The 20,359-nt window shown below is 47.4% G+C and overlaps 1 protein-coding gene across 4 annotated transcripts in view; it reads right to left on the bottom strand.

The window, feature by feature from the left end:
* The window catches only part of Slc66a2 (solute carrier family 66 member 2), a 38,910-nt gene extending 25,277 nt beyond the window's left edge, over positions 1-13,633 (bottom strand). For all 4 annotated transcript variants that reach the window (XM_020162187.2, XM_074069595.1, XM_074069594.1 and 1 more), the window contains exons 1-3: positions 13,476-13,633; positions 12,626-12,969; positions 5,056-5,189 (exon numbers count right to left, since the gene is read on the bottom strand). In XM_020162187.2, the coding sequence (XP_020017776.2) occupies positions 5,056-5,189; positions 12,626-12,828 (337 nt within the window). In that variant the 5' untranslated portion in view covers positions 12,829-12,969; positions 13,476-13,633. The remainder of the gene's footprint in view (positions 1-5,055; positions 5,190-12,625; positions 12,970-13,475) is intronic.
* Between the last annotated feature and the right edge of the window lie 6,726 nt (positions 13,634-20,359).

Raw genomic sequence — 20,359 nt, 5'->3', positions numbered from 1 at the left:
CAAAACACAGCCTACCAAGCATCCTCAGGAGTCTTGTCAAACACCATAGGCACCAGGCACCAGTAGCTCACACCTGTAATCCTAGCTACTTGGGAGGCTGAGATGGGAGGATCTGCGCTCAAGGCAGATAGTTCATGAGATCCACCCTCCTTCTTCCATGTCTAAAATAACCAGAGCAAAATGGACTATAGGTATGCCCACTGGCCCTACATCTACAGCTCTGGCTCCCTCAAGTCTGCATTTCCACATGCCTGTGTTGTACACAGAGCACTAGCACAGAGCCGGGCACCTGCAAACACCCAGCTCACAGTGGCAGTTCAAGGAGAAAGGGGGTGGGCCAAGCTATAGATCAAAAGTACTTAATTTTTAAAAGATGACAAAGAACACCAACCAAAAACAACTGATAAAAGACCTATCAGCCATGGCAGTGTGCCTGTGCTTGGATTCTGAGTCAAGGAATCAAAGTAGCCAAAAAGTTAAAAAATGAGCTGTAAATTTACACACAACTGGGTATACGGTGATAAGAAATTGTGTGTTTTTATGAGTGAAACTGGTATTGACCGTGTTTTCTAAGTCCTTATCTTCTAGGGATGCATTTGAAGCATTTACAAATACACCCATGTCTGTGGTTTGCCTCAAAACCTGCCAGACCCAAGGGGGACTGGCACCTGGGGGTTCATTAAACAATCCCCTCACTTTTGTAAATGTTATAAATTTCCAATGATAAAAACTGAAGCAAAAACAAACACACCCAACACACACAGGACCAGGGCACACTCACTCCCCAACACAGAGCACTCTGCCTCGAAAAGAGAAATGGCTCACTCTGGGTGACACCCCTCCACCCCTGCACCCCAGAAACTGCATGAGATCCCATCTCCGCATGGGCAGAGGGATGGGCAAAAGTTTCACAGAATGAGGTATTTTCAAGTTTGAAAATTATGCAAATTTTGTGATAGGCCACTGACTATAAAAGAAAAATCTTGGAAATTATTTTGAAATGTTTAAAGTTGCCAGCAATTTTACACTTTCTATATATTACTTTTCCACTGTTTCCTCCTTCTTTACATTCTTTCCCAAAATGCCTCCCACAAGCATTCACTTCATGTGGTCAAATTTAGTTTTTAGTTAAGCCTGCCCTTTCATTTCTATTTCTTTACTCTTAACTTGCCAATTGAATTGGTGACCCTCAGGCCAGTGGGAAATGTCTAAGCTCTCATCCTATGCGAACACTGAAATGATTGTTCTTCCAAAATTTCTTCATAAACTATTTTTGCATTCATGGTCAGTCTGCCTGGAATTGTACCTCCCAAGACCCATGGCACTATCCCAGGGTGCTTCCTTTTTGGGGTGACACTCGAGGGTGTGTGGAAGCAACAGCTTCCTGTGGGAAGAGGGCCACTGGCAAGAAAAGGAGGTGCCTCCTGGCAGCAGCCAAAGGAGCTGAGTTTCTGGGGTTTTCCATGCCCCGCCCACCCTTCCGTTTTGGGCAGATAAAAGGAAATGAGCCCTCTGGGGTCAGGACAGTTGCCTTCAGGAATATTCAGTGTTAAAAAAAGCAGGCGTGAAGATGCCCCAGCACTGACGAATGGATTAAGAAAATGTGGTATCTATACACAATGGAATTTTATGCAGCCATGAAGAAGAACGAAATGTTATCATTCGCTGGTAAATGGATAGAATTGGAGAACATCATTCTGAGTGAGGTTAGCCTGGCTCAAAAGACCAAAAATCGTATGTTCTCCCTCATATGTGGACATCAGATCAAGGGCAAACACAACAATGGGATTGGACTTTGAGCACATGATAAAAGCGAGAGCACACAAGGGAGGGGTGAGGATAGGTAAGACACCTAAAAAACTAGCTAGCATTTGTTGCCCTTAACTCAGAGAAACTAAAGCAGATACTTAAAGCAACTGAGGCCAATAGGAAAAGGGGAACAGGAACTAGAGAAAAGGTTAGATCAAAAAGAATTAACCTAGAAGGTAACACCCACGCACAGGAAATCAATGTGAGTCAATGCCCTGTATAGCTATCCTTATCTCAACCAGCAAAACCCCTTGTTCCTTCCTATTATTGCTTATACTCTCTCTTCAACAAAATTAGAGATAAGGGCAAAATAGTTTCTGCTGGGTATTGAGGGGGGGGAGCGGGAGGGGGCGAAGTGGGTGGTAAGGGAGGGGGTGGGGGCAGGGGGGAGAAATGAACCAAGCTTTGTGTGCACATATGAATAATAAAAGAAAAATGAAAAAAAAAAAAAAAAGCAGGCATGAAACTATGTAAATGTGAAATGAACTCAACCATACTAAACATGCTGAAGGTGCAAGCATCAAGAATTCTGACCGGACAGTCCCACCACCACAGTTTAGGAGAAGATCTGGGGCCCAGCAAAGCACCAAGGAGTTATTAGGACATGGTCCCACTTCCTCCCTTGAAACTGGATTTGGGCCACATGGGAGCACGCCACCTCAAAGGCCAACTTTAGTCACATATGCAGAGGTCCTTTGCCACACAAGGTCCCCTGATTAGGCAGACATGCCTGGGGCAGGTATTCTCCCCATCACAGGAGGCCCCTGTCACAAATCCAGATTCCAGCCCCAGCCCTGGAAACAGATTCACTGTTTTAATTCAATCCTAGTTAACCAGAATGGAAATACTCATTTGGAAAAATGTACCCATAAAAAGAGGAACCCACTCAAATTTAACAAGAGAACAAATAACCCCACCCCTACTTGCTCTCTAGACTTCCCCTGGTGAGAATGCCAGGGTCTTTGTGCTCAGGAAGCACCACAGCCCTCGCCCTCTCCTGTTCCTGGGGTGAAGGGGTGGGTGCAGTGTGGTTCCACAGCTAAGTAAACACAAGACTCTAAACTGCTCCACTGCCTAAGGCACAGGAGCCTATAATCTCTGACATCTGGCATCCGTCACCATCAGAACATACAAACAACTGCAAACAAGGCCACAAACCCTGCTTGTCTATTTGCAGCCCAGGGCAGCACAAACATTAAGCAAGTCATCTGGTGTCTTAGGCACAGTCATCCCTCAGCCTTCCAGCACTGCCCCATCCTGCAGCCATGACAAGGTCCTGTTTGAAGTGGAGGCTAAGGCTAGAGGGACACAGACCCTGTTGTGAGCAAGCTTGGGTACAGAAAGAAGAGACAAGGCATGGGAGAAGTAAGGCCAAGGTATCCAGAAAGAGACATGAGACCAAAGCTCCTCCCTCGAACAGGCCTGGACCACTACAAAGCCCTGTTTTCTTTCTAGGGAGCTTGGGCAGTGTAGTCAGCACCAGCTCTGGCATCATTTAAACCTAAATCACAACAGGAGGGCAGGACTGGGGAGGGAAGGGCAGGGGAGGGGAGGGGAGGGAAGGTAGCATCCATGGGGAGAAACTCCAAGAACACACCAGAAAACAGGCATTAGTAGTCATCTTTATAGTTACAATATACTAACTGGTCTAGGCTACTCATCAGAGCAAGGGGCTGACCCACTTTCTACAAAGAATACACCACCAATCATTTGTCTAAAAACAGACTCAGACAGAAATGAAGGATCTGTCAAAGAGAAGAAAATAATGACCAATCAGCAAAAAACTGGTAGGCTCACACCCAATAACTTGGGAGGCTGAGATCAGGGAAGATCACAGTTCAAGGCCAGCCTGGGCAAATAGTTTAAGAGACCCCCACTCTCCAAAATAACCAGAGCTCAGAGGACTAGAGGTATGGTTCCCATGGTAAAGACCCTGCTTCACAAGCACAAAGCCCTGAGTTCAAACATAAGTCCCACAAAGAAATATATATATATACATATATGTATATATATATATATGTATATGTATATATGGACATAAATATATATATGAGCATCACTACCCTAGCAGTCCCAAAACCAAACAAGCTCTGAGAAAATACTTCTCTAAGCAGCCACTGAGATTAGACACTGTGCTCTCAGATAAAGTTAAAGGTGTGGTGGTACACATCTGTAATCCCAGCACTCAGGAGGCTAAAGCAAGAAGATCAAAAGTTCAAGGCCAGTCTGAGCTAACAAGAACCTGTCTCAAAAAAAAAGAGAGAGAGACAAAGAAAGTGGTCTTAGAATGAAAATAAAAGGAAGGCTTTAGCCCTCCTTCATAGAAGCCTACCAGCCAGCACGTTCAGTATAGAACGTCAGGCTGGAAGGAAATTTTGCAAGAGATGGCAAAATAGGAAGTATTTTCTGTTTTCTGAGCTGCCCAAAGTTGAGAAGTGGCTGCATGTGCTAATCCTGTGCTAGGTGCAATTGGTCCTGCCCAGGTCCAAACCACAGAGCATGAGACCCTGCGTATGCTCCAGGTAAAGATCACCTGGACCCACAAGGCATGACTCTGGATTTGTTCAAGAAGGTGAGTGAGAACGATGAGGCCAGTGGTCATGCTGAGCGGGCTGACAAGCTGCAGAGTCAGGGAAGACACACAGAGCTAGGGTACAGACAGAAGTACCAGGAAGATACCCAGATTACAGTGAAAAACTGGAATTGTTCCACAGTGAAATGTTTAATATCATTAACATACTGAAAATTCTACTGTCAGTTACAGAAAATCACCATTTAGTAAAACCAGAGCTGCTTAGATGACACTAAAGTGGTTTTTCTTTCAACAAATAAGCAGCAAACAAGGTTTTGAGGGGTTGGTTTGTTTTGTTTTGTTTTGTGGCACTGAGGGTTGAGTTCAGGACCTCAAGCTTGCTAGGCAGGGACTCTTATCATTTGAGCCACTCTGCCAGCTTTGGTTTATTTTTAAGGTAAGGTCTCCCTTTATGTTCAGGCCAGCCTGGACTTCAATCCTCCTGTGTTTCCACACACAGCTGGGATGACAGACACACCACCACACCCAGTCACTGATTGAGAGGGGGTCTTTTTGCAGGGACTGACCTTGACCTGAGATCCTGAGATCCTCCCAATCTCTAACTCCTCCCAAAGAGTTAGGATTACAGGCGTGAGCAGCCACACCTACCCACGAGACAAGTTTTGTTTACTTACTTATCGAGACTTTATTTCCAGGCTGTGCTAATCACCCACCTGCAAAGGCACGGCGTTTTATGTTCAGCTCGTTAGCCACTCGGACTTCAGTGCAGAGTTTCAACATCAGCAACATGGTCAGGATCATGACTATACTCTGCCACAGGAGTGGTGACTCGAAGTGCCTTCCAAACCTAGGGAGGCAAAGAGAGGGCACATCAGGATGTGGGCAGGTGCCAGTCCCCACCAGCACTCCCATAGCCTCTACCCAGCCAGGTCCCTAACTGCATCAGGAGCCCCTGGGAGGGTACTTTGCACCCAGTGCAGCCCTGGCACTTACTGCCCCATCTTCTGGGGTCCATGTGGGATAGGGCAGGGTGGGGAGGGGCTGAGAGACCCAGGACAGACTCAGCACAGCAACCTGGACACAATGTCCACATGGAACTTTTCCAAATGCCATGTTCCCTGCTCCAGGGAATCTCTGGCTCACACACAATCACAGAATCCCACCTAGGGTCAAGGCTGAGAGCCTGTATGCTGCCCACAACACAGCCTAGCATGGGCCCTCTCTTTAGACATCCAGCCTTGACCAACCAAGACGCCATTTTCCAGTCCACAACAGTGGTCCTTCCTGCCCAGAAAAGAGGGTCTCCAGCGCAGACAAAAGTGTCTGAAGAGGAGCAAGTGGCCCAACATCAACTTCACACACACACACACACACACACACGAAGAGAGAAGGTGGCTGAGAGCGTGGCTTTCCCCACTGAAGACCCTACCCTGCCCTAGGCCTCCCTGCCTAGGGTTACTCTTTCTCCTGAGCACCCCCCAGCCACAGGCCCCCAAGTCTTCCTGCTGATCCTACACCAGTACTGAGCATCTCACCACCCTAGCCAGAAGCCTCTGACGGGCAGAACCACAACCAGGGGTCTAGGGGTCTCGACCTTGGCCTACAGAATGCAATGGGGCTGTGACATGCAGGACCACATCCCATTTTGAAGACAAGGCCTAGGAACCTGGTCTATCAAAAGTTCCAACCCTAATCCTAAACCCACCACTCTGCAGCAGGAATGCTGGCTAGACATGGCCTCAGATTTGCCCTGAAAGGTAGTTCCAAAACCAGAACTAATGGTCAGCACACCACAATCAGGAGATCCTACACATCAGCCTGATTCTTACCTCTGCTGAAAACTGAAAGATCCAGTAATATCCTCAGCCCTTTCTAGTCCCATCACCTTTCACTTGGTCAGGCTCCTGGGGCCATGAGTTACCTATGGTGGGCAGCTTGGGCACCTCACCTACAGGGGCAGCTTAGGGGTACATCACAGGGGTGAGCTCAGGGGGCAGGTGGCTAAGGGCCACTTACTTCAGTTCCTGAGCCACAGCCTAGCAGGACTGTAACCTCTTACCAACACAGGGTGGAACTGTAGAATAGCCATTGTACTTGGGTAAGTGTACCAAAGTCTTGCTGACCCAGCGCCAGCACCAAGCTCAGGGGACACCATCCAACCACACTATTCACCCTGGCAAGCCTGACAAAAAACTTGCTAAAATCACTCAAGAAATTAAAACCAGAAGGGTAATTTCATAGGCCAGGCACAGTGGCACATGCCTGTAATCCCGTACGGGAGCTCTGAGTACAATGAAAACTATAGAACCTTGAAGAAAAAAGTTGAAAAAGACACTAGAGGATGAAAAGCCCCCCATGTTTATGGATTGGCTGAATTAATGTTGTGAAAACAGCTGTGCTACTAAAAGCAACTTACAGATTCAATGCCATCCCCATAAAAATCCCAATGTTGTTCTTCACAGAAAGAAAAACCAATCTCAAAATTCATATAGAAGCATAAAAGGCCCCAACAGCCAAAGCAATGCTAGAGGTATACATAATCTGACTTCAAATTACACTACAAAGCTACAGTAACAACAACAAAACAGCACAGAAACATATGTAGACGAACAGAATAGAATAGAAGACCCAAAAATAAACCCACACAGTGAAGCCATCTGACTGTTTGTTTTGACAAAGGAGCCAAAAACATACACTAGAAAAAAGACAGGCTCTCAAACAAATGGTGTTTGGAAAATGGGATATCCATATGTAGAAGACTGATACAAGACCCCTATTTCTCACCGTGCACAAAAATCAATTCAAAATGGAGCACAGACCTTAATGTAAAACCTGAAACTTTGAAACTCCTACAGGAAAACATTTGAAGATAGAGGCACAGGCAATGACTTTCTGAATGGACTCCAAATGCTCAGAAATAAGAGTAAGAACTCTCAAACTGGATTGCATCAAATTTAAAAATTTGTGCACAGCAAAGGAAACCATTACTAGAATGAAGAGACAACACAGAAAACGGGAAAATCTTTGCAAGCTATTCATTGGACAAAGGATTGATATCCAAAATACATAAAGAGCTAAAAAAAAAAATTAAGCAGCAAAAGAACAAAGAATCCAATTAACAAATGGGTAAATAAACTGGGCAACAGTGGCTCACACCTGTAATCCTAGCTACTCAGGAGGCAGAGATCAGGAAGATCAAGGTTCAAGGGCAGTCCAAGTAAAATAATTTGCAAGACCCTATGTCAAAAATATATAGCACAAAAAAGAGCTGGCAGAGTGACTCAAGCAGTAGAGCGCCTGCCTAGCAAGTGTGAGGCCCTGAGTTCAAACCCCAGTACCACCAAATAAATAAGTAGGAAACAAATTAAACAGACAGTTCTCAGATATGTATGAGCCTGGTGTGGTGGCTCACATCTGAAGTCCTAGCTACTTGGGAGGCAGAGATCAGGAAAACCACAGTTCGAGGCCAGCCCAGGCAAACAGTAAGTAAACCAATAAAAAGCTGGGTGTGGTGTTCCAAGCCTGTCATCCCAATTAGCAGGAACCCTAAAGTGGAGAGTTTGGGGTCCAAGCCAACTTGGGCATAAAAACAAGACCCTATTCAAAAAATAACTAGAGCAAAAAAAGGGCCAGAAGCTAGCAAATGCAAGGCCCTGAGAATCCAAACCCCAGTACTACCACCAAAAACAGGAGGAAGGAAAAAGGAAGAAGAAGGAGGAGGAGGAGGAAGAAGAAGAAGAAATACAAATAACCAATAAATATGAAGAAATAACAGAAATGCAAATCAAAACAACACTGAGATTCCATCTCACAAATCAGCTATCATTAAGAAAACAAACAACAAAAATGCTGCCTAAAGATTGGGGTGGGGGTGGGGGATGAGGAGGAAATTAGTGCAGCAATTATGGACATCAGTATGGAGGTTCCACAAAAACTAACAAACAGAACTACCATATGACCCTGCTGTACCACACTCCTGGGCCTGTATCTGAAGGGGTACAGTACAACACACAACACTGAACCCTGCACCCCATGTTTATAGCAGCTTTTCCACCACAGATGAGCCATGGAATCAGCCTTCGTGCCCACCAATGGATAAAGAAAATATGGTTCATATATTATTCAGCCATAAAGAAAGATAAAATTATGTTATTTACAGGAAACTGGGTGGAACCGGAGGTCATCACATTGAGCAAGATAAGCCAAACTCAAAAAGACAAATGTTTTGCTTATATGCAGAATGTAGAGAAAATAAAAATGAGGAGAAGAAGAGAAGAGCGGAGACATGACTGCTGAAGGGAAACTGTTTGTGGGGAGAATTGGTAGGAAGAGGAGAGGACAGGGTGATGAGTGAATATGATTTGAAACCCACTAAAACTGCTAAAAGGAGGGAGAAAAAGGGGGATAAGAAAGAGTAATAGAAGGTGAATTTTGTCAAAGTATATTATATACATGTACATAAATATGACACAATAAAATCCCTTCATACAATTAATTTACACTATTAAAAAATTTATAGGGCTGGTGGAGTGGCTTAAGTGGTAGAGCACCTGCCTAGCAAGCGTGATGCCCTGAGTTCAAACCCCAGTACCACAAAAAAGAAAAAAAAAAAACTATAAAAGCATTTCACAGACCTCAGCATCAGGAAAAGCCATCCATCGATATAGTGTACTGACCCTGCGAGGTGTCACCTCACAGAAGCAGGTCAGCTTCTGTGACCTGTGTCTATGAACATACTTCACTGTTAGAGTGAATCCAGCCTTAAGGGCTGCGTGCGCTCTGGACCTTTGCTGGACAGTGGCAGTAGCACCCCTCTGATGGGGAACTGGCCTAGGGCAGGGGCTCCCAGCCCAGGTGAGCAGACTCAGCAGGTGAGAAGATATCACTTAGAGGGGGCTCTGGCAGGTTCTGGTCTCCCATGTCTCCTGGGGCTTTTGAACCCAAGGGACAGAGCAGCTGCCTAGAGTCAGGCAGCCACCTGAAATCATAAAGCTCAGGGGACTGACAGGAAGGGAGAGAAGAGAGCAACCTGGGCCCAGGGTGGATGGAGGGACGGGTACAGACGACCAAGGGCATCACCAGAAATGTCCCTGGGATACTGTGGTCCCATTGGAGCCCATTCCTGTGAGGCCTCTGGGAACAGCAGGTAAGGAACTAAGAAGGGTAGAAAGACAGTGTGGAGGAGCCAGACCCTGCACGGAGAGAACACCAGGCTGGAAAGAGGAAGTTGTGATGGGGTTCCCAAGCCAGATGTACTGGCAAGGTACAGCAGCTTACACACTCATCCCAAAGGTGGGTCTGATCACCACACTGCCCCCAGGCCATACACCTATGCCCTGCCATCTCTGACCCTCAGTCTCTTCACTTGCAAAGTGAAGATCATAAGCCTAAGATTGATGGCTGAGACAAAACTTCTAGTAACTTGTTCACCTAGCTGGGCCAACTCACCCATGGAGGTCAGGCCATGGAGCAGCAAAGACACCATGTGAGGTTGGGGGCACTACTTCCTGAACAGGCTGGCATCATGATAAAATGAGTTACTTGAAAAACTATGCAGAAATCAAAGTGTATGCCCTCTCCCCCTATACCACAAAGTCAGGTGAGCAAACTCAGTGTTCACAGGAAAGGAGACACAAAACAAGAGCAAGTAGAGCTGGGGGCTTAACTGACTTAAGGTGAAAGTCTAAGTAGGACACAAAATTTCAAAAAGCACAATTCTCCCCCAAAGACACACAAGTACAAAATAGAAAACATCAACATTATTGATGTTTAAATTTTAAATGGAGAGAAGTGGCTCAAGCAGTAAGAACGCCTGCCTACCAAGCATGAGGCCCTGAGTTTGTTTGAGTACCATCAAACAAACAAACAAAAACCCCAAAATCTTAAATGGAAAGGTGCACCAGGACCCAACAGGAGGACACCTCCCAGAGAGACTGGACCTCATCTGTATCCCAGCCAGCATTAGGAAACCATTGAGGATTCCAACTCACAACTGTCCTAGTATGAAGCAGCACTGTTCTCACCTGGAGCCTGCCACAGCCCCAACTGCTCTCCCTTCTCCACTCCCCCAACCTATAACCGTGTGTGCACAGGAAGGGAGCAGTGCACACACACACACACACACACACACACACACGTGCATGTTCCATGCATACACTCCTGCTAAAGCATAAACTCTGCCACCTCCAGCCAAAGACCTGTGAAATCAGAGAGGCTGCTGACCATGATTCCTAGAGAGAAGCACCAGGAGTGGGGGCTGCAAGAGGCTGCAGGGAGAGGCATAGAAGGGTCACTGTGTCACCTTGGAGGAGCAGGGCCTGTACAGATGGGCATCAGCATCCTAGAAGCTGCCCAGACTTCTGCAGGCCTTCACCCTGTGAGAAGCAGACGGTGCAGCCCTAGCAGAGATTCCCAGGAGGGCCAGTGTCCTCTGCCCCCTAGAATGTGCTGGGATGGCCACGGAAGCCCTGCATGGCCTGGGACAGCGTAAGATGTGATTCTACAGAAGAGACTCACTTGAGGACAGGCGAGGCATCCACAGAAGACAGAGGCCTCAAAGGACTCTCAGAGGCCTCAGCACAAAGGCAAGGAGACCAATCCCAGTGCACCACTCCATGTGGAGCACACCAGGAAACTGGCCTCATTTCTGACTTCTCCAAACCGGATGCTCAGCCAGCCATCATTAGATGTTTTCGTTTCTTTTCTAAGTCTGAATATAAAGTGTACTGAGAAGAAACCCTCTCTGTGGAACTTTTCCTGTGTGGCAGTCCAACCTCAGGCAGTTCTCCATTATTCTGGAGAAAATTCATTTAACCCTTAAGGTAAGTAGGATACCCTTCACAAGTTAAACACTGAGCCTGTGCTGCACTGGGCAGCCTTCCTGAGAGCATGTCTCCACCGCTTATGTGCAGAGTAAACAACAGTGCTGCACACACTGGATTTAGGGACTTGCTTTCATTCAACCGTAAACTTAATTAAGGCCACTGCCATGCACCCAGCTACCATAACATGGAGCTGGGGACCTCTACTCTCAGCCAAGGGGAAAACAGAAAGGAGGAAGGAATCTTCAAAGTGGGGTTTTCCAGCTTTTGTTAAACAAAAATGAGAAACCACTGACCTCTTCCTCAGAAGTAGCCTTACCCAAAGACAAACATCAAGGAGACATCTTCCAATGCTGCTGCAGTGGCCAAACTATGCACCTCAGAGCCAAAACTGTCCCTGTCACCTCCTACTAATCACCAGCAAGGGCAAAACCCACTTCTGGAGGCACAGGAAATCAATAATTGTCTGAGCTCCGGGCTGGGACAGAAGCAAAGGAGCAGAGAGAACTGCCCACTCATGAATTCAGGGTGGATACAGTCACTGAATCTCATTGAACTGTGCTCTCAAAATAGGTGGATTTTATTTCATGTAAATTGTAACCTCAATAAATTGATTTAAATGCTAGTAAAAGGGCAGGTGCATGATTATCAAAAACTTGGCAAAAAAAGTCAAAAGCAGAGCTCATCCACCAGCTACCTGGAGCCCTTCTTCCTGGCCTCCACAGCCAGCCATACTCATGAGAACTGCAAGGTCTTCCTATGTGTACAGAGACCTTGGGATCAACCAGAAGAAAGGAAAATTCCAGACTCTTTTGACTTTAGGATGTAGCTAAGAGGTGTCTTTTTATTTCCTCTGAAAACTTACCCTCCCAAGAACACCTGGCTTTAACAAGGGTTAAAATTAATTGCAATTTCCTTAGCACAATGAAAATGGTAGTAAGAGGAAGTTGGCCCAAGAAGAGCAAGAAAAATAGTAGCCACTTAACTATCATCAGGAAAGTCTGACAAAACCACATAAGACGCAGTGAGGACTGGTGGGAAGGCTCTCCCCACACAAGGCCCAAGAGAACACTCTCCTGCTAACTCTTACTCACTCCGTTCACTGTTCACACACACACACACACACACACACACACTCTAAAAGGGCAAGGGCCCAGTCTTAGGACAGGGCCCACAGAGAGCCTGGGGGGTATCAGATCAAGGTGAGCAGGCAGATCTGGAGGTTATACTTGAGGATCCTCTTGAGGATCCTCTGCTGCAAACCTGCCACCTTTCCAGGAGACAACTTCTCATCCTAACAAGTTCGGGGACTGCGGAGGGCACACACCATTGCCGAGTGCGACTGAGCCTCCCGCGGGCTGGGAATGGGTCCTTTTGAGGAAGTAGACACCTCCACTCCCCCCCTCCTCTGGACCTGAAACCTCAAAGGGGGCGTCCCCAGGGAGGAAAGTCCCCAACTTACCAAAAGAGTATCCGTAAAATATTGGCCACCAGTAGTACCAGACACACGTGGGTGGAGAAGCCGTCAGCGTTCTGAGTCCTCCGGATATCCCTGTACTGCGGGATGTACGGCACCACCCCTCCGAAGACCATGGCCCCGGCGGCCACCCAGGAAACCAGCTGGTGCAGCGGGACCAGAAGCCAATCCAAGCCTTCCGCTTCCATCCCCAGCACCCGGGCCTTCCTGCCGCCAGCTGACGTCCACCTGGCCCAAGCCCCTGCGTTCTCACCGGCTCTTGAACGCTCACGTTGCCAGTCACCTCCACATTGCTGCCACTATCCTGCGCAATCTTCCACAACCCCGGCCTGGCAAGGGAGGACCAGGGTAAAGAACTGGCAGAAGCTTGGCCCGGACGCACCAGTGCCTGACCTGGAGCCTAGGGGCAGGGCTTGGGGGGCAGTGAGGGAGGGGCTCCGCACCCACAGTCCCGGAGGCCGACACCCGTCGCGGGCGCATCGCGGGGCTAGCGGCAGGCTCGGGGAGCTGGAGACGCGCACCCAGACTTCCGAGAGGTGCACCGCAGGGAGGAGCGGGGCGCACAGCCAGGTCGGGGGGCGGAGGGCGCACGAGCCGGGTGCGGGGAGGTAGGGGTGCACTGCCCCCGCAGGTTTACAGAGGGGGTGACACGGCCCAGGAGCGACTTAGCTCGCGGGGGGAGGGGCGGACGCACGGCCCAGGCGGGGGACATCACGACCCGGGCAGGGGACCGTGATCGCGCCCCGGGCTGGCCGTCCTCAGCCTCCCCAGGGCGGCTCCCGGGAGCCCGAGGAGGGGCGGGGCGGCGGACGGACCCGCGCCCCGCGCCCCTTACCGTCCACGCCGCGCCGCGCTAGTCCGTCAGTCTGTCCCTCGCTCCGCGCGAGCGGGAGCCCAGCCCCGTGACGTCACAATGGAAACCACGCCCATCTGGCCGCTGGCGCCGCCGCCGGGTCCTAGCGCGCGCGGGTGTGGCCCGCCGGCGTCGCGGGGGTGGCAGGGGTCAGAAGGGGCGGCTGGCTCTCGACTCTGTGGGATTCTGTGGCCTGGGTTAGGAAATGTCTCCCTGGACAGGCCGGGTGACCACGGCGCGCGAGGAGCCAAGTAGGTGCGACATGGGGCCACCAAGAGCCGAGGACGGCGCCTGGGCGCCCCGGGGATTCCGAGGACCTCCTTGCATGCCTACTCTGAGCTTGTGCGGGGTTGGCGACCCTGGCCCGGGCTCCGTCGGCGGCGTCAGGAGGCAGCTGAGCCCAAGCCAGGTGAACCGGTTTCGGCGGGGGCGGGGTCCATCCCCGGGAAGCTGACACGCACCTACGTGTGTCTCCATTGCAAAGCAAGTGCCCGAGGGCAACAGCCCTGGGCGCCCAAGCTTCTCAGGCACGCTTATCGGCCGCTGGGCGACTCCCGGGACTGGCGTCTCCACTCCACAATTTGCTGAGGCTCCTCCACTGCTTGATTGTGGGAGGTCAATCCTCAGGGTGCTCACTTACAGAAAAAGAACCTAGGAATTCCTGAGTATGTCACCTGACCGCAGGATGGACTCTGGTGAGCTCGGAGTGCTGAAGCCAGAGGAGCCAGCTGCCCTGCCTGCCTGGGGACGCTGTGCAGGCCAGGCCACGTGTGACAAGGCAGCAAGCCCTCAGGAAGTACCATCTCCACCAAGCTCTGGGTAGCAGCACTTCTGCAGAGGGGAAACACCACGAAGGGAACAGCAAGGCCGGTGAACAGGGGCAGCCCCAAGGCACACTTGAGCGGCCAGCCTTCTTTCCGTGTATCTCCCTTTTCCTGAGATCTAACTGGCCTGGCCTCCTGCTTCCAACCTGTTCGATTTTGTGGGAAATCACTAACCTAAGAGCAACTGCCAAAGTGAGTCTGGCTGTCCAGAGTCCTACACCAAGTACAGGGAGCCCACCTTCCACCAGAGCCTTGTTGTCATTTCCTGGGTCAGCACATTCAGTCCAGCACCTGGGCTGTGTAATAAGGTGAACACTCAGAAGGGAGCTGTGGCAGGTCAGAGAGAGGGAAAATAGTTGTTTCTCCTTAGCTGGATCCTCCCCAAGCCCCAAAGCCTCCAGAATGTTCCATTCCCTCTCCTGACTCTCAGTGTTGCATCTAGTGGTTATAACTGCTCACCTCGCTTGTCCTGAATATGTGACAGTGAGTACCAACTCATGCTGCTCACCATGTGCCAGGGTCACCTCCAGGAGCCCAGCTAAGTGCACATGACCTTGTATTATGGTCCAGGACCCCACTCCACAGGGTTGTCCACTAAGATGAGATGCTGTCTACAGAGTTGCCTTGCACCTTTTTACACCTGTGTGGGATCTAAGCCCGAGGTCTAGAGCGTCTGTCAAGCCAAAGGGCACCGGCTCTTCACAGATACTCAGCCAGCACCTGACGCCCTGTATTTCCAAGGAAAGAAGCCAACTGTGTGGTGCACGGCTAAAGAGTAGCTCGGGACGTCCTATCCTCATTCCTGCAACCTGTCCTCGGTACCTTACCTGGGAGTAAAAACTTGTTTTTGCAGATGTCATTGTTAAGGATCTTGAGAGAGGGCAAGTACCCTGAACTATCCAGGTAGGCCCTAGATGCAATCGCAGGCACCTTTACAAGAGGGAGGCAGAAGAAGACTTGATGATACACAGAAGAGAAGGCATGTGAAAGTGGAGCAGAGAGAGTTCTGAAGGTGTGGCCTTGAAAATTGAATTGATGCAGAGCCACAAGCCTGGGAACACTAGAAGAAACAAGGAATAGATTCTTCCCAGGACTCTGTGGAGGGAGAATGGCCTACCAACAATGGGTGTTAGGCCAGCAAAACTGATTTCAGACTTCTGGGCTCTAAAACTTTACAGGAATAAACTGCTGTCAAAGCCACCTGATTTGTGGTCATTTGTTACAGGAGCCACAGAAGCTGACACAGAAGCCCAACACAAGTGGCCAATGTAGCTTCAGAACTGTGACATCAGAGAGGAAGCAGAGCTACTCCAGCTGCCTTTGCAGTATTGTTCAGGAACAGGAAATCGTGAGGTTTGGCCCACACCAGGAAGGTGGTACTTAATGTGAATGCCCTTTGGGCCACTTCAGAAGTTGCCTAACAAACTGTGGTAAAGGAAAGTAAATACCAGTGACCTCAGGTTAGGGCATTAGAGGACAACAGCACTGTCACATTCATTGCCTCTTAAGGAGACCGAAGAAGGGTGTGGTTGGAGAGTCCACCCTCAGGAATGTGAGGTAGGCTAGGAAAATAGATCATACCAAAGAGAATTTTAAGATGCAGAGTGCACATTAATTTGCTACCAAGTCACCCAGATTCCTTTTTCCATTCTTGTGTTTCTTTTCCTCCCTCCCTCTCTCCATCTCTCCCCCCATCACTGTCTCTGGAGCAAATACCCTCCTCCCCACACCCCACATGGCTGGACACTGCCTCTGATGCCATCCCTGCTGGGTCTGGACTCAGCTTCTTCAGCTTATCTGTGAAGCTCGAGATGTGACCTGAAAAGCCACAGCTTTGCTTTTTCTTCAGCTCTTTCTGTTCATTACCCAGTAATTCCAGGGCACATACCAAGTGTCCTGGGACACACCTGGAGGTATCTGGGATGCAGCACCACCATGCCAGAGGGCACCTCCAGGGAATTAAGCTGTATGAAAAAGCCAACCCCGAACAGAGGCCCACTGCAATTCCATATACATAACATCTTTGTTACATGCAGAAGTGCCATTTATAAGTGGGACCATCAGTCATGCACCCTGTGCATCTTTCTTTGTCAGTAAATACCTTGTCATAATCAGTGAGTATGGCAGAAAATCTGCATTTACAATGTTAGTACAACTTCATTTGCAAGGATGTCCTATAACTGAATCAGCCCCCTATTGGTAAACATTTAGGTTGCTTCTTAATTTGTTATTGTAAATGGTACACATTGCTGGGCATGGTGGGTCACTCCTCTTAATTCCAGGTACTTGGAATGCTGAGGCAAAAGGATCCTGAGTTCAAGGCCAACTTGGGCTACATAGCAAGTTCCAGGCCAGCCTGGAGTAGAGACCCTACCTCAAAATGAAAAAGGACTGGGGTGTAGCTCAGTGGTAGTGTGCTTGCCTACCATGCACAAAGTCAATCCCAGTACCGCGAAGAATAGACAACTAAGAGTACATACACAGAACAATAAATACTATCCTCAGTATCCTTTATCTCTTAGCCACTTAGCTCTTTGGTGTGGAATAGCTGGATGAGCCTGTGGGCAGAGTGGCAATGTCCATTTAGGACACCTGACCTGTCACATGCAGCCTTGCAGAGACAGGACAGATTTGGTGTGGCCACAACTTCCCACTCACTCAGACCCATGTATAGGCAGTGAGCTGTATCAGTACTACAAAGTAATGTAAAATTGTAAATAAAATTGTTTGATTTGTTTTAGTAAATATTGCTTTTAACTTTATTGTAAAATTGCTAACAAAACTCTAAAATTGTAAATAGTTTAATACAGTGGGGATTTTTGGTATGGTATTTAAGCATTTGGTCTACCTAGAATTTGTTCTCCCCTAAAAAATGGAAGTGATGCTGCTTACTTTTTCCTAAATCTGCTTCTCTCCATTTCATTTTCTTAAAAAACAAAAAAACAAAAAAAACACTTTTCCTCATTTAAAATAACACTTTTTGTTGTTTTTGAAACAGGGTCTTACTGTGCAGCCCAGGCTTGCCTCAAACTGGTTCCTGCCTCAGCCTCCCAAGTACTGGGAGTACTTACCACTTTATTATTTTCTAAATAAATGCTACAGGTGACTATGCTAGGAGCATTTTACATTGCTACATTTTATGGTTTTGCAACATTACATTGTAGCAATAAGACTGAGTTACTCACACCCTGTCCCACCCAGGCCTGAGTTAGCTGCTGGGCCTGTTTTATAAATGTCCTGTTCAATCTATCTAAATCATTCCTTTCTTTTTGTGTATATTCAACAGTGATATATGGTTCAACTTAAAAAATCTTGTTTTACACTCTACACAAATCACAATAGTACACTGGACTGTATCCAAAATTGAAGAAATGAAGGCCTTTTATGCTCATGGGGAGACTTAAACCAGTTCCCCTGTTCCTCTTTCTGGAATCTCCTGCCTGCACTCCCCCCGACCCCCAATCTTCATTCCAAAGCTGTAAACCACTGGGTTGCATGTGGCAACCCCTGGTTGGGGAGGGGGGGAGGTGCTTAAAAGTGCCAATGCCAGACCCTGCAGAGCCTGACTGTGGTGATGCAGATGAGGTGGCAGCCGGACTTGAGAACTGCTTTTTACAATAACAGATACTGGCAGGGTTCACCACTGGACACCACTGCTCTCTGTAAGGACCAAGCACCATAACTGTGATCAGAATCACACAATAGATACAGGAACTTAAAAAAGCAGTTGATGAGCCAGGCATGGTGCCTCACCCCTGTAATCTCAGCACTTAGAAGGTGGAGGCAGAAAGATGGTGAGTTTGAGGCTGGTGAGTTAAAAGCTGTAGAGTGAAACTGTCTCAAAAACAAAAGTAAAAATAGTGAATGAATGCTGCATTAAAAAATGAATGCTTGCTAGGTGCCAGTGGCTCACACCTGTAATCCTAACTACTCAGGAGGCAGGGATCAGAAAGACCTCAATTTGAAGCCAGCCTGGGCAAATAGTTCGAAAAACCCTATCTCGAAAATACCACTAACAACAACCAAAAAAAAAAAAAAAGGGCGGTGGAGTGGCTCGAGGTGTAGGTCCTGAGTTCAAGCTCCAGTACCAAAAAAAAAAAAAAAAGAATGCTTAAATTATGAAAATACCACAACTATTTTAGGGTAACTAAGAAGCAAACAAGTGTATTAAGTGTATACTCAACTATGTACACCCAAATCTACCCAAAAAGAGTTCTTAGAATTTTCACAAATGCACAAGAGCACAGGAAGAGCAGGAACAGAAATACAGCACAATCCTCCACCTGCAGAATTAACACCATTCAGGTGTTAACACTTAGCCAGGTTACTAAGGCTTGGACTGATTCCTGTGATTCTGTTTTTCTTCTGGTTGTTTTGAATATTCTGTGTTTGTGTCTTTCTCTTATTCATTGTAGAATCTTGATGGTCACTGTGGGGACAGTGATTGATTATCTCCTGTTTCTCATTTGTGTGTCTGCTCTTCTCAGTGAGATTTATTCTTTCACATGCTCTCATGATATTCTTCCTCTAGTGGGGTAGGAGTCTCTTGGGTATCTTCTAGTCTAGTATTTATTAATTCCCTTAGTTCATGCTTATCTTGGAAGGTCTTTATTTCTCCTTAGATTCTGAAGGATAACCTTGCTGGTTATAGAAATCTTGGTTGGCAGGGTGGTTTGTTTGTTTCATTTTCTTTTCTTTTGGTTTTTCAGACAGGGTCTGGATTTGCAGCTCAGGCTGGCCTTGAACTTGAAATATTCCTGCCAGGTTTTTATTATTGTTGTTGCTTGAAATACAATGTTCCATGCCCTCCTGGCCTTTATAGTTACTGCTGAGAAATCTTAGTCTAGTGAATTTGCCTTTAAATATGCTTTTTCTTCCTCTTACAGATTTTAATATTCTGTCTTTGTTTTGCTTTTTGCAAAACATGGAGTTTTTGTCTGGTTGTGTCTATTTGGGGTTCTAAATTCCTCCTTGTACCTGAATGCCCACTCATGTTTTTCCCAAGATTTGGGGAATTTTCTGCTACTATTTCATGGAGTAGGTTTTGTTCACCTTTGGCCTATAGCTCTTCTCCTTTATGGACACCAACTGTGCATAGTTTGTTCTTTTAGTGGGTCTTAAAGATCTCACATGTTCTGTTGGGAATGAACATGTTGCTGTCCAAGTATTATGTTTCAACAGGCTTGTCTTCAAGCTCTGACACTCTTTGTTCTGATTAATGTGGTCTGTTGGTGAGGCTTTCAAAAAACAGATTTTTTTTTATCTGACTTATTAAGCGTTTAATTTCTAAGATTTGTTTGGTTCTTTTTCAAAAGTCTTGTATTGAATTGTTCTTTCTTACCCTGCATTGTTTTCCTTAATTCATTCAATAGCTTATCTGTATTCTCTTAGAATTCACTGAACTTTAAAAAAAACTTTTTTTTTTTTTACACAGTGTCTCACTATGTCGTTCAGGCTGGCCTAGAACTCATGATCCTCCTGCCTGTACCTCCCAAATGCTGGAATTACAGGTATGTGCCCCTACACCTGGATCTTCTGAATTCTTTATCCAGAATTTCATCCACTTCAATATCTTTGGAATTTGTTATCTTAGAAAAGTGAACTTTAGGACATGCCTTGTTTTTTCATATTTCCTGTGTTTCTAAGCTGAGATGTGTGCATCTATTGGAGTAGGTATCTCCCAATTTTATTGAGGGTCTTCTTAGCAAGAAGTGTCTTGGGGTTTGGGTTTATTGTGTAGTGTTGACCTTAATTCCAATAAGAGCCTTGTATACAATCTCCCTATGGCTTCTTTGGCTGTGATTAGTGGGTTTTCACATAGTGCATGCATTCTGTTTTAGAGCTTGAGGGACTCAGTTCTGTAGGTCTCACAAGAGTGGGGTCCCTCTGGCAATTCAGGTGGTGTGGGGCATGCCCTCTGTGTCACTCCTACAATTGGAGTGGAAGTCCCTATTAGGTGGTGGGGGTTTACCTGGGCACTGTGGGCTTGTTGCTTGAAAATGATTCTGATATTGGTTGTTGCAGTCATGGGGAAGGGCCTGA

Source organism: Castor canadensis, chromosome 4, assembly GCF_047511655.1.
Source record: "Castor canadensis chromosome 4, mCasCan1.hap1v2, whole genome shotgun sequence".
Lineage (NCBI taxonomy): Eukaryota > Metazoa > Chordata > Mammalia > Rodentia > Castoridae > Castor > Castor canadensis.
The sequence above is the reverse complement of the archived record's forward strand: the minus strand, read 5'-3'. Positions and strand labels throughout refer to the sequence as shown.